This window comes from Hemitrygon akajei, chromosome 5 (genome assembly GCF_048418815.1).
Source record: "Hemitrygon akajei chromosome 5, sHemAka1.3, whole genome shotgun sequence".
Taxonomy (NCBI): domain Eukaryota; kingdom Metazoa; phylum Chordata; class Chondrichthyes; order Myliobatiformes; family Dasyatidae; genus Hemitrygon; species Hemitrygon akajei.
The window spans coordinates 26,196,830-26,211,223 of NC_133128.1; the positions used below are offsets into that span (position 1 = coordinate 26,196,830).

Consider the following 14,394-nt stretch of genomic DNA (forward strand, 5'->3'; position numbering starts at 1 on the left):
AAAGCATCCAGAGAATTGGCCTCCACTACCTTCCGAGGCAGTGCATTCCAGACCCCCACAACTCTCTGGGAGAAGAAGTTTTTCCTTAACTCTGTCCTAAATGACCTACCCCTTATTCTCAAACCATGCCCTCTGGTACTGGACTCTCCCAGCATCTGGAACATATTTCCTGCCTCTATCTTGTCCAATCCCTTAATAATCTTATATGTTTCAATCAGATCCCCTCTCAATCTCCTTAATTCCAGTGTGTACAAGCCCAGTCTCTCTAACCTCTCTGCGTAAGACCTCTACAGCCAGGATGTCTTTCCTTAACCCTGGAGACCAAAACTGTACACAATACTCCAGGTGTGGTCTCACCAGGGCTCTGTACAAATGCAAGAAGATTTCCTTGCTCTTGTACTCAATTCCCTTTGTAATAAAGGCCAACATTCCATTAGCCTTCTTCACTGCCTGCTGCACTTGCTCATTCACCTTCAGTGACTGATGAACAAGGACTCCGAGATCTCTTTGTATTACTCCCTTACCCAACTCTACACCGTTCAGATAATAATCTGCCTTCCTGTTCTTACTCCCAAAGTGGATAACCTCACACTTATTCACATTAAACGCCATCTGCCAAGTATCTGCCCACTCACCCAGCCTATCCAAGTCACCCTGAATTCTCCTAACATCCTCATCACATGTCACACTGCCACCCAGCTTAGTATCATCAGCAAATTTACTGATGTTATTTTCTATGCCTTCATCCAAATCGTTAACGTAAATGGTAAACAGCTGTGGTCCCAATACTGAGCCCTGTGGCACCCCACTAGTCACCACCTGTCATTCCGAGAAACACCCATTCACCGCTACCCTTTGCTTTCTATCTGCCAACCAGTTTTCTATCCATGTCAATGCCTTCCCCCCGATGCCCTGAGCTTTGATTTTACCCACCAATCTTCTATGTGGGACCTTATCAAATGCCTTCTGAAAATCGAGGTACACTACATCCACTGGATCTCCCCCGTCTAACTTCCTGGTTACATCCTCGAAAAACTCTAACAGATTAGTCAAGCATGATTTACCCTTGGTAAATCCATGCTGGCTCGGCCCAATCCTATCACTGCTATCTAGATATGCCACTATTTCATCCTTAATAATGGACTCTAGCATCTTTCCCACCACCGATGTCAGGCTGACAGGTCGATAGTTCTCTGTTTTCTCCCTCCCTCCTTTCTTAAAAAGTGGGATAACATTAGCCATTCTCCAATCCTCAGGGACTGATCCTGAATCTAAGGAACATTGGAAAATGATTACCAATGCATCCACAATTTCCAGGGCCACCTCCTTTAGTACCCTGGGGTGCAGACCATCTGGACCTGGGGATTTGTCAGCCTTCAGTCCCATCAGTCTTCTCATCACCGTTTCCTTCTGAATGTCAATCTGTTTCATTTCCTCTGTTACCCTATGTCCTTGGCCCATCCATACATCTGGGAGATTGCTTGTGTCTTCCTTAGTGAAAACAGATCTAAAGTACTCATTAAATTCTTCTGCCATTTCTCTGTTTCCCATAACAATTTCACCCAATTCATTCTTCAAGGGCCCAACGTTGTTCTTAACTATCTTCTTTCTCTTCACATACCTAAAAAAGCTTTTGCTATCTTCCTTTATATTCCTGGCTAGCTTGTGTTCGTACCTCATTTTTTCTCCCCGTATTGTCTTAGTTAAGTTCTGTTGTTCCTTAAACACTTCCCAATCATCTGTCCTCCCACTCACCTTAGCTCTGTCATATTTCCTTTTTTTTAATGCTATGCAATCTCTGACTTCCTTTGTCAACCACTGTGGCCCCTTTCCCCCCTTTGAATCTTTCCTTCTCTGGGGATGAACTGATTTTGCACCTTGTGCATTATTCCCAAGAATACCTGCCATTGCTGTTCCACTGTCTTTTCTGCTAGGCTATCCGTCCAGTCAACTTTGGCCAGCTCCTCCCTCATGGCTCCATAGTTTCCCCTGTTCATCTGCAACACTGCCACCTCCGAGCTGCCCTTATCCTTCTCACATTGCAGATAAAAGCTTATCATATTGTGATCACTACCTCCTAATGGCTCCTTTACTGCGAGATCGCTTATCAAATCCTGTTCATTACATAACAATAAATCCAGAATAGTCTTGTCCCTGGTCGGCTCTCATACAAGCTGTTCCAAGAATGCTTCCCGTAGGCACTCTACAAACTCCCTATCCTGTAGTCCAGCACCAACCTGATTCTCCCAGTTCACCTGCATGTTGAAATCCCCCATAACTACTGCGACATTACCTTTGCCACATGCCAATGTTAACTCCCTATTCAACTTGCACCCAATATCCATGCTACTGTTTGGTGGCCTGTAGACAACACCCATTCGGGTCCTTTTGCCATTACTGTTCCTCAGTTCTATCCACACAGACTCTACTTCTCCTGACCCTATGTCCCCCCTTGCAAAGGACTGAATCTCATTCCTCACCAACAGGGCCACCCCACCCCCTCTGCCCACATTTCTGTCCCTATGATAGCACGTATACCCTTGTACGTTCATTTCCCAGATCTGATCTCCCTGCAGCCATGTCTCCGTTATCCCACCAACATCATAGTTACCCATTCGCACCTGGGCTTCAAGCTTATCCGCCTTATTTCTGACACTTCATGCATTCAGATATAGAATTTTTAGCCCATTTCTCCTCTCTCTGTTTGAATTGCTGCCTATTGTGCTTAACCCAGCTCCCCGAACTCCCATTGGGCTATACGCCCCTAGAATTTTGTTGTCCTTCTTAAATTTACTTATTCTTTCAACACATTTAACTCCATGTTCCGTTAGGCCATCCCTCTGTACATGAGTCCTCCTTATTACTTGTTCCGCCCCACCTTCCTCTACTACACATTTAATATTCCGGAACCGTGTAGTCCCCACCTGTCCTTTATTCTTCCTCTCGCTATCCTCTCTCACATTCTGGATCCCCGCCCCCCGCAAATTTAGTTTAAACCCCCCCCAAGAAGCACTAGCAAACTTCCCTGCAAGAATGTTAGTACCGCTCCAGTTCAGGTGTAAACCGTCCCTTCGGAACAGATCCCACCTTTTCCCTGGAACAAAGCCATCTACAAACCTGAAGCCCTCCCTCCTGCACCATCCTCTCAGCCACGTATTAATCTTTATAATCCTTCTGTTCCTTGCCTCACTCGCACGTGGCACAGGTAGCAATCCTGAGATTGTTACCCTGGAGGTCCTGCTCTTCAGCTTCGCACCTAACTCCCTGAACTCCCTACACAGGACCCCCTCACTCATCCTACCCACGTCATTGGTCCCTACATGGACCACAACATCTGGATTCTTGCCCTCCCTCTCGAGAATAACCTGCACCCGATCTGAGATGTCTCGGACCCCGGCACCAGGGAAGCAACATACCATCCGAGACTCCCGATCTTCCCCACAAAATCTCCTATCCGCCCCCCTGACTATAGAATCCCCTATCAATACCGCTCTCTTCTCTCCCCTCCTCCCCTTCCTCGTCAAGGGTCCAACCTCAGTGTCAGAGACAGGACCACTGCAGCTTGTTCCTGGTAGGTCATCCCCACCAACAGTATCCAAAATGGTATACTTATTTTTGATGGGAACGGCCACAGGGGTGCTCTTCTCTCTCTGTCTGTTCCCCTGCCTCTCTTGACTGTCACCCATTTGCCTACCTCCTGTCTTTTCGGTGTGACTGCCTCCCGATAACTCTTATCTATCTCTGCCTCTGCCTCCCGAATGATCCGTAGTCCATCCAGCTCCTGCTCCGATTCCCTAACTCGGTCTGATAGGAGCTGCAGCTGGATGCACCTATTGCAGGTGTGGTCATCAGGAACAACTGTGTTGACCCTGACCTCCCACATACTGCATACGGAGCACACCACTGCTCTAACTGTCTCCCCCATTACCTGATCCTAGATTAGTCAGAATAAATGAAAAACAGGCTTCTTGTCGAAGTCCTCTTGCACCAAAGCCCGCTGACCCAAAGCCTAGCACTCTGCTCCTGCCACTCCGCTGCCCGCTCCTGAAAGTGGGTCGCTTTTTAAAGCTCGCGCTCGCCACTGACGTCACCCACGCTTGCGCAGCTTTACCTTCCTCCTCGGGTATTTTCCAGGTAGGTCCGAGGGTCTCGGCCTACCTACAACGGCTGATCCTCCGATCTCCAGTCGTATGTCGATCACGAGCACTCCTTACTCCCCCTCCGCTGCCCGCACCGACGCTTTTCCACAAGTTTTTCCACACAGAGGTTGGTGGGTACATGGAGCAAGCTGGCAGGTGCAGTAGTAGAGAGATGATAAATCTGAATGTTTGAACAAATACATGGAAAGGAAAGGTCTAGAGGGATATGAGCTAAAGGTAGGCGAATGGGACAAGCTCAAACTGATAATTGAGTCATTTGGTGTCAGATTATAGACTACCCGGGCAGAATATAAGGCGTCGTTACTCTAGTTTGCATTTAGCCTCACAGTGACAGTAGAGAGGGCTGAGGACAGACATGCCAGTTTGAGAATGGGGAGGAGAATTAAAATGGCTAAGAACTGAGAACATGAAAATTCGAATTCTGCCACTTCTGGTAAACTGCTCCCCCTCTTCGCTTTCCTCCAGAACTACCCGCACTTGCCCCAGATCCCATCATCTTGTTTATTTCCCCCTCCAGCCACACCATCTACTCTGCCCACCTCCATCCCTTGATTCTATGCTCCACCTTCCTCTATAGGATTCTATTACCTTCAGCCCTCTGTCACCTCCACCTGTCATATTCCAGCTTTTGTTGTCATTTCCATAAGACATAAGAACAGAATTAGGCCGTTAGGTCTGTTGAATCTGCTTCACAGATGACTTGATCCTTCTGTCTTCTCTCTGTAATCTTTGACACCAGTACTAATCAAGGACCTATCAATCTCTGCTTTAAATATACCCAATGACTTGGCCTCCACGGCTCTCAATGGCAATGAATTCCACAGATTCACCATCCTCTAGCGAAATTCCTCCCCTCATTTCTGTAAAAAGAATTTCTCCTCCATCTTTCCACTTTTCCATCCTCATTTACCTATCACCTCTTCTGACCTGGATCCACCAATTGCTTGCTAGCCCCATATCTTTCCTTCACTTCTTTTATACTGGCTGTCTCTTCTATCTTTCAGTCTAGATGAAGGGTCTGGATCCAAAACATCAACTGTCCATTCCCCTCCATAGATGTTGCTGACTTCCTCCAGTAGTTTGTGTTGCTTTGATGCTCTGATAATGATATTTTAACTTTTTTTGTTAAATGTGAGTAAACCTTTTACACCAAAATCATGAATATTGAAAGTTATTAAGCATCTTGCCTTATCTACTTTTGCAGCAGCCTGATCTATAAATTTGGGAGAACAGAGGAGCTTTGGGCATAAAAGCTGTTCCATTTCAGCACTGAGATGACTCAGGATGTTCTGCATTTAAACAGAACCTACAAGTACACATTGCTTTGTACTTTTTGGCCAAACAGTAATTTAAGTAATTTTTAGTAATATCTACAAAATAATTCTTGGAAAAACTCATTGCATTTTACCAACATCTAAGCTTAGAAATTCACACCCTTGTTGCTGGGCTAAACACTAACCTCATACAGCCAATGCATTGTAATGTGGCAAAGTTCACTCCATTGGAATAAATCATACAATACTGAGATGCTACAATGCAACATATTTGTTGGGTGTAAATTTCTAGTGCTTAATTTTGTAGTTTGATAACCATGTTTGAAACTTTTAATGAGTCGTGTTAACAGTGAATGATGCACTGCTTGAGCTGATAACTGTAATATGACTGCTACTTGAGTCCATTGAAGAAAACGTGGATGTGTTTTATTATTATTGCTGCTTTTCAGTCTTAAAAATAAATCTGCACCCCTAAGCATTGTAAACTTTGGATTTAGACAAAATATTTGTAGAAAAGAATGCCTATTGTATTGTTTTAAATTTTAACAGCCATAAAGGCAATACTGAATCAGAATGTTTGCTCCAAATTTTATTACTGTCTGAAGAAAGAATGCCACTATTAAGTATCAGCTTTACTTTTATTTGCTCATGAGAATATTTATGAAATAAACCTTGTGTTATATTTTCTTGTTGTTGAGTTCTCTATTAACAAAACTTGTGAAAGAAGGTTTCCTTTGTGATGCTGGAGAAAATGATTCTTTGAAGTCTTCAAATGGCAGATTTTATTAGTGTGATTTTGTTTTCCCCTCGTTGTTTGGATTTGCCTTTCAGTTGGGTCAGTTGTTCTTTTGCTATGAATACTTTAAATTTCTTATTTCCACCATAGCAAAAAAAAGTCTGCAAGTTGTCCTAAATTAATAATTGTTGAACCACAGCGAAACAATTCAAAATAAATTTATTATCAAAATACATATATGTTACCATATACTACCCTGAGATTCATTTTCTTGCAGGCATTCACAATAGAACAAAAATGCAATGAAAATCAATGAAAAGCTGTACTCAAAGATTGACAAAAAAGTGCAAAAGAAGACTAACAGTGGAAATACCAAAAGTAGTAAGCAATATTGAGAACGCAAGTTATAGAATCCTTGAAAATGAGTCCATAGGCTGTAGAATCAGTTCAGTGTTGAGGTGAATGAAGTTATCCATGCTGATGCAGGAGCTTGATGGCTGAAGGGTTGTAACTGTAGTAATGATCTGTAGAAAAGAACCAACTTAGTAACAGGACAAAATGATGTTAATATTCACTATCATCTGCACTTCAACTCAATCTATTTTTGTTGGCGCATTAAATTTCAATTGATCCAGCATTCAGAGCTGATTGTACACAAATCTTAGATTTTCATTACTTTATATGAAAAAATGTTTCTTGATTAAAATTGCTAAATTGTTAGCTGGAATGTCAGCCATAGGAATGGTTCTCATTCTCTATATTTGAAGTCTCATAGTTAAATCTATCTTCAACATTTGAGAGAATACAACTTTGTTTCACAATAATCCCTAAAATGATTACTAAATTGTTGACTCTGCATGGCGTCCCTCCTAGCTTCGTGCATGTCTTCTCCAGTGCAGTGCCCAATTATGATCACAAAATCCAAATTAGGTTTGATCAAGTTGCTGCAACTGTTCGGTCACTTTAGAAATCCAATTATTTGTAGATGGGTTTTTAAATCAAAAGTGGATGTGCTTGCCATTTGCCACTTTGAAATTCACCCACTTCAACTTTACTCACACACTTAAATGGTCTTCTACCCTTTTGCCATCCTGTTCCTACCCAAGCTACTAAGTTAGTGTCAGCATCTCAACTTGAATGCTCAGCTTGTGTTTTCTACATTTTATTTGTGTACATGGTGAAAATCTGAGCTGGTGCTCTGGATTTCAGAAACCTTTAATCCCTGTGAGTTTCCACATGCTTGCTTCCTTGTGGCATCTTTGTTTTGTAGCTCTCCTGGGAATCTATTTTTTCCCAGTGTTTATATGACTTTTCATGAGCAACAAGGAGAGATTTGTCCTGCATTTGCAATTGTCTTTGAATACTTTCTGCGTAGGTAACTACCTTCTTAACTCTTGGATTTTTATCTTCAATTCAAAGTCTTTGCCTGTGATATACTTGTCACAAGCCTTATTGTGATTGGAGAGCTGGAGAATACAGACCAAGTGAGGGCAAGAGCATTGCAGACGGAATAATAACGTGGAGGGCAAATGCAAAGTCATCAACTTTAGTGCAGGAGAGAGAAGGGGTGTAGTTTTTTAAAATGGTGCATCAGCTGGGAAATGGTATGCTAAAAGGGACTTTCTATTTGCACAAGTCACAAACTTAACTGGAAGATGCAGCAAGCAATTAGGAAGGCAAATAGGATTGATCGCCATTATGAGAGAATTTGACTAAAAAGAATAAAAGCCACTTGCTGCAATTATATAGAGCCTTGTTTAGAGTGCCTTTGGAATATTGCTCACAGTATTACCTAAAAAAAAAAAGGATCTACTTACCATTGAGGGAATGTTTCGGACCAATAAACACATTGCACTTTCAATTAATTTTCATTTATGATTGGGTCTTTGGTGCAGACTGTTACTGAATTCTGAACTGAAATCAATAGGGATATTGGGAGCAGACATTGAGAGCCAGCATGATCTTGCAGAATAGTGAAAAAGACCAGATGGCCGGCTCCTTCTACTTAATTTTCTCTCTATGAAGCTCTGTCCTAATGCGGTTGTATATTATAGCTGACTTACAAGACTGTTTTATTTCAGATTTCCAGTTTCAAAACTGGAGAAATGCAGTTGCCTAAGGTAGGTCGCTACAGTGATGCTAGAAAGTCTGTGAACCCTGGAGACTTTTCTCTATTTCTGCATAAGTATGACCCAAAATGTGATCAGATCTTCACGCAAGTCCTCAGACTATATAATGAGAGCCCAATTAAATAAGTAACACAAAAATATTATACTTGTTCATTTATTGAGAAAAATGATCCAATATCATATGTATTTGTTGGAAAAAGTATGTGAACCTCTGGGGTAATGTCTTCTACAAAAGCTATTTGGAGTCGGGTGAGATTGGAGGAATGGGTTGCAGAGGTGTCCTGCATGAAGTCGGGTTACTGACAGAGCCTGCTCTTCTCAAGAAAGGTCTATTTATGTGCACCATGCATGAATCGAAACAACTTTCAGAAGACCTTAGAAGAAGAATTGTAGAGATGCACGAAGCTGGAAAAGTCTACAAAAGCATTTTTAAAGACCTGAGTGTTCATCAGTCCACAGTAAGAGAACTGGTCTACAAATGGAGGAAATTCAAATGCTCCTCTTCCTGGGAGTGGGCATCCTGCAAAGATCACATCAAGAGCACAGCATGTAATGCTGAAGGAGGTGAAAAAGAACCCAAGGGTAACAACAAGAGACCTGTAGAAATCTCTAGAACTTGCTGAAGACTTTGGATGTGTCCACTATAAGAAAAAACACTGAACAAGAATGGTGTTCATGGAAGGACACCACAGAGGAAATCACTACTCTCCAAAAAAAAACACACATTGTTGCATGTCTCAAGTTTGCAAAAGACCACCTGGATTTTCTACAACGACTGTAGCACCATGTTGTGTGTACAGATTAAACAAAAGTTGAACTTTTTGGCAGAAATGCACAGTGCCTTTTTTTTGCAGAACAAAGGACACTACACGCCAACACCAAAACCTCATCCCAACTGTGAAGTATGGTGGAAGGAATATCGTGGTTTGGGGCTGCTTTGCTGCCTCAGGACCCGGACAGTTTGCAGTTATTGGAACAATGAATTCAAAATTGTGTCAAAATATACTACAGGAGAATGTCAGGGTAGCAGTTCATCATCTGAAGCTTAATAGAAGTTGGATAATGCAATAAGACATTGATCTGACAGACAAGAGTACCGTACATCAACAATAGAGTGGTTTAAAAAGAAGAAAATTTGTGTTTTGGAATGGCTGAGTCAGAATCCTGACCTTAATTCTATAGAAATGTTGTGCAAGGACCTGAAGCAAGCAGGTCATTCAAGGAAGCCCACCAACATCCCGGAGTTGAAGCAGTTTTGTCAGGAGAAATGGCTTAAAATTCCTTCAAGCCAATATTCAGGATTGATCAACAATTAGCGGAAATGTTTGGTTTAAGTTATTGCTGTACAAGGGGTTCACACATGTTACTGAAAGCAAAGGCTCACATACTTTTCCAACAAATATATGTAATATTGGAGAATTTTTCTCAATAAGTACATTAACAAGTATAATATTTTTGTGTTATTTATTTAATTGGGCTCTCATTATATAGTCTTGGGACGCATGAAGATCTGATCACATTTTAGGTCATATTTATGCAGAAACAGAGAAAATTCTACAGGGTTCACAAACTTTCCAGCACCCCTGTATATCATGTTGATTCTGCCTGCTAATAAGGTCCTGAAACAATCTGAAATGTCCTTAAGTGTAGGAACAGTTCTGGAATCTCCACTAATTCCACACATGTAACAAATATGATTTGTGAAAGAGTTTTTGTTCATCTTTTAGAAGAGAATCATCTCCTTGCTATTTAAGTACAAAACTAGCACCTTGACTCCACCTTCTTTCAAAGGGCAGGAAGGGGTGACATGCTAATTGGCAGCAAATAGCCTATCTGGAGGTCAACCCTTTAAGTCGTACTCCAAGTGGCTGTCCCACACAAAATAGATTAAATTAGAATTAGATGAGATTTATTTATTAATTGCATGTACATCAAAGCATGCAGTGAAATAATTGTGCTGTTGTTAAGGCAAATCTGAGAATGTTCCCATAAGTGAAAAAGACTGCAGATGCTATAATCCTGACAAAATCAGAAAATACCGGAAAAACTTGGCAGGTCAGGCAGCATCTGTGAAAGAAATGGTCAGTGTTTTGGGTCAAACATCTTCTCAATAGAACTGATGAGGAAAGGAGGTGCAAGTGACTTTGTACAAAATTGCTATGTTTAAGCTTACTTTTGGCAGGATCTTGCAATGGCTGATTTTTTATATCAAAATAAACTTTATTCATAATAAAAGTTATTTACAAGAATAAACCGTGCAATGCCTTTTCATTCTTACATTCATAGACAATTTTTTAAGTAGTATTCTATTGAATTCCTTAAAACCAACAGGACTGTTGCCACTTCAAGTGCCCCCTGGGGTAATACACTACAACAACAACTAAGGGACTTCCTCACTCTCCAGTAGTGGAACAACCCATACTGTGGTTCTTCCTCACTGAGTTCCTGTGGTGGCAGCACCAAGCTTCAGTGCAATTTCTCAGCACATACTCCTGCAGCCTGGAATGTGCCATTCGGCAACATTCCTCTACAAACATTTTGATGTGAGGAGAAACCAACACATTTCAGCCAGACCAAAGGACATCTTTCACTGATATGATCTGCCGCTAGCACTTGATGTCTGCACTGGATGAGCCATGACACAGAACCTTTGCACCTTTGTCCACACCCACCTGGCAAATCTACAGTCTGCAAAGAGGTGAGCAAGCATCTTCGATTGGACGAGGTTGTTTACAGAGAACGAAATGTCTGGCAAGTGGGAGGCTTTAAAAGTATGATGTCAAGAGTTCCGAGCCCACACGTTACTGTCCAGGTGAAAGGTAGGGCTAGCAGGTTTAGGGAACACTTTAATGAAAGATATTGAGGCTCTAGTTAAAAGGTGGGAGGCATGCATTGTGCATAAGCACTTAAGAATGAGTGTCTCTCTTAAATGCAGGCCTATACTTGTAGTTACTAAGAGAGAAATTAGGAGGACAAGCAGACGATATGAGAAGAATCTGACTTTCTGGCGAGGCAAAATCCCAAAAAGATTTAATAGGTATATAAATAGTCAAAGAATAGCTAGGGAGAGAATAGGTTCCCTTAAAGATCAATATAGATGTTTGGAACCAAAGGAAATGGATGAGTTTTACAATGAATAGTTCTCTTCAGCTTTTACTGGAAAAAATAGGAAAGTTAAGAAAATGTGAGAAATCAGTGTTGTTTTGAACCACACACAAATTAGTAGAGAGAAGGTATTGGAAGCTTTAAGATCATTAAAGTGGATAAATCCCCTGGTGCATTTTCAGGACTTGTGGGAAAGCTAGAGAAGAAATCGCAGAGGCCCTTGCTGAGATCTTTATTCATCTTTGGCCACAGGTGAGATGAGGACTGGAGAGTGGTCATTATTTAAAAAGGGTAGCAAAACCAAGCCAGGAAGCTACAAGCCAGTGAGTCTGATATCAGTGGGGTATAAACTGTGCCCTGGTGTCAGAGACCGGGGCTGATTTAGGGCAGTCAGCTCGGCGTTGTCCTTGGGAATTTATGTTTGAAAAATCTCTTGGAGTTCTTCCATGAGGGTAGGGTAGTGGAGGTTGTCTATGTGAACTTTAGCAAGGCCTTTGACAAGGTCTCTCATGGAAGGTAGGATTGCATGTGTTCCAGAGGGAATTGGATTCATAATTAGCTTGGTAGGAAGCAGAGGTTGAGGGTTGTTTCTCAGGCCGGAGGCATGTTTGTTTGATTGGTGCTGGGACCTTTTCCTTTTAATTTGTATAAAGGATTTGGACGTGAGTGTACAAGGCATGGTTAGAAAATTTGCAGATGGTATTAAAATAGGTTGTGCTGTAGATATTCTAAAAAATTATGAAAAATTACAGGGGGATCTTGATAAGGTATGTGAGCTGAGGACTTGCAAATGGCTTTCCAATCCAGAGAATTGTGAGGAATTGCATTTTACGAGATCAAGCCAGGGTGAGACACACAGTGGAGGGTAGGGCCCCGGAGAGCGTTATGGAAGAGCGACCTAGGAGTGTAAGTGTATAGTTCTCTGAAGGAGATGGCATAGTTCAATAGGATGGTGGAGAAGGTATTTGATGCACTGGCATTCATTAATAAGTGTACTGAATATAGGAATTGGGATATTTTGATGCAGTTAAATAAGATGTTGGTAATGTCGCACTTGGAGTATTGTGTAAGTTTTGATCACCCTGTTATAGGGACAATGTTATTAAAGTAGAAATAGTTCAGAAAAGATTTACCAAGATGTTGCCTCTCTTTGCGGCCTGAGTTACAAAAAGAGGTTGCATAGACCAAAGCTTTATTCCCTAGAACATAGAAGATTTGAGGGGTGACCTGATAGAGGGGTATTAGATCATAGACAGGCTGAAAGTATGTATCTTATACACAAGGGGAAGGATGCTAAAAACAAGGGACATCAATTTGATTTAAGAGGTGAAGGGGGTAAAAGGGACACAAGGGCAGCTTCTTCATGCAATCGGTGATGTATATTTGGAATGAGCTGCAAGGAATAGTGGTTGAGGTGGGCACATTAGCTATCTAGCTAAGTACAAGGATAGGAGAGGTTAAGACGGCTTCGGGCCAAATGTGGGCACATGGGTAATAAAGTCATGGTGGACAAGTTAGATGGAGAGTCCTGATTCCGTGCTGTATAACTCTAATCCCTTCTGGTCCATCTCTCTCCATTCACTGAATATTCATGTGCCTATGTACACCACCCTGGCTTGCTCTCCTAAAATGCAATACCTCATATTTCTCAGGATTGGAAAGCTATTTACAAATCCTCAGCCCACCTACCTTATCAAGATCCCCCTGTAATTTTTCATAAACTTATAGAATATCTGCAACAACCTATTTTAGTATCATCTGCAAACTTTCTAACCATGCCTTGTACACTCACATCATTTCATTTATACAAATTAAAAACAGAAGGTTCCAGCACTGATTGAACACACAGGCCTCCGACCTGAGAAACAATTCTCAACAATCCTATGTCCCCTTGCTTCCACTATTACTTCTGGCAGCATGTCCCAAGCATTTACCATTCTCTGTGTAAAAACTTGTCCCGCACATCCACTTTAAACTTCTCCCCCTTTTCTTATTTGACATTTCTACCCTAGTAAAAGGATTTCTGGCTATCTACCCTATCTATGTGTCTCATAACATCTGTAACCTTTAGAAAGTTCCATTAACACTCCATATCATGATCTGTCCTCTCAGGTCTCCACTGCATTTTGCCTCTCGCTCCACAAAACTGACAGTCTGCAGCCAGATCAGCCTAATCTCAATCTGTTTATTTATTTACTTTTTGCTTTTGTCCATGATGCTTTAGGATCATTAAGTTTTTGGGGAGAAAATTGGGAAGTGGTTAAAAGCAAAGTACTGGAAATACGATGCAGGTCAATATTTCAGAAATGGGAACAAACTTGGGAACCAACTCTTGTAAACATTAAGGTCATGTTGATAGGTTTTAATTTTGTCCTATAAAATTATGATTCCTTAGGCTTGTATTTATTATACAGCTTATGAAGATAGAGAATGGCTGCTATATAAAACTCAAGATAAACCTTTTCCCTGATAGAACCCTGTAAACATTGGTAAGCTTCATAATCCAGACAAATATTCCAACAGCAACTTGGTGATCCTTCTGAAAGACTGCAACACACAACAGAGACACCCATGCCTTTAATTCACTGGCTTCCTCTGGCTTTGAGCATAGTTCATCACATGAAGGACAGGTTTGACCAACTTTGCTTAAGATCTCAACGCAATGGTTACAAATCCTATTTTGTATTTTTCCACATGGAGAAAGAGATGGTAAGTAGAAAAAAATAGAAATAAATGGTCCAATTTTGAATGATATACATAAATCTTAAGATTCATAATTCTGTATTAAACTACCATTTAAACAATGGAAACCAAGAAAATGTTATAGAAATAGTGCCATTATCCATTATGCTGTTCCAGCTGGAGAGAGTCCAGAGCAGGTTCACGAGGATGATTCCAATATAAGGAGCATATTGTAACTTTATGCCTGTACTCACTGGGATTTAGAAGAATGCGTAGGGATCTCATTGGAACCTACCGAATGTTTAAAG

At 41.4% G+C, this 14,394-nt stretch overlaps 1 protein-coding gene across 2 annotated transcripts in view; it reads left to right on the forward strand.

Moving 5' to 3' along the window:
* Positions 1–6,116, forward strand: part of LOC140727564 (transmembrane protein 50B) — a 75,942-nt gene extending 69,826 nt beyond the window's left edge. For both annotated transcript variants that reach the window (XM_073045052.1, XM_073045051.1), the window contains exon 7: positions 5,365–6,116. In XM_073045052.1, the coding sequence (XP_072901153.1) occupies positions 5,365–5,410 (46 nt within the window). In that variant the 3' untranslated portion in view covers positions 5,411–6,116. The remainder of the gene's footprint in view (positions 1–5,364) is intronic.
* The last annotated feature ends 8,278 nt before the right edge of the window (positions 6,117–14,394 follow it).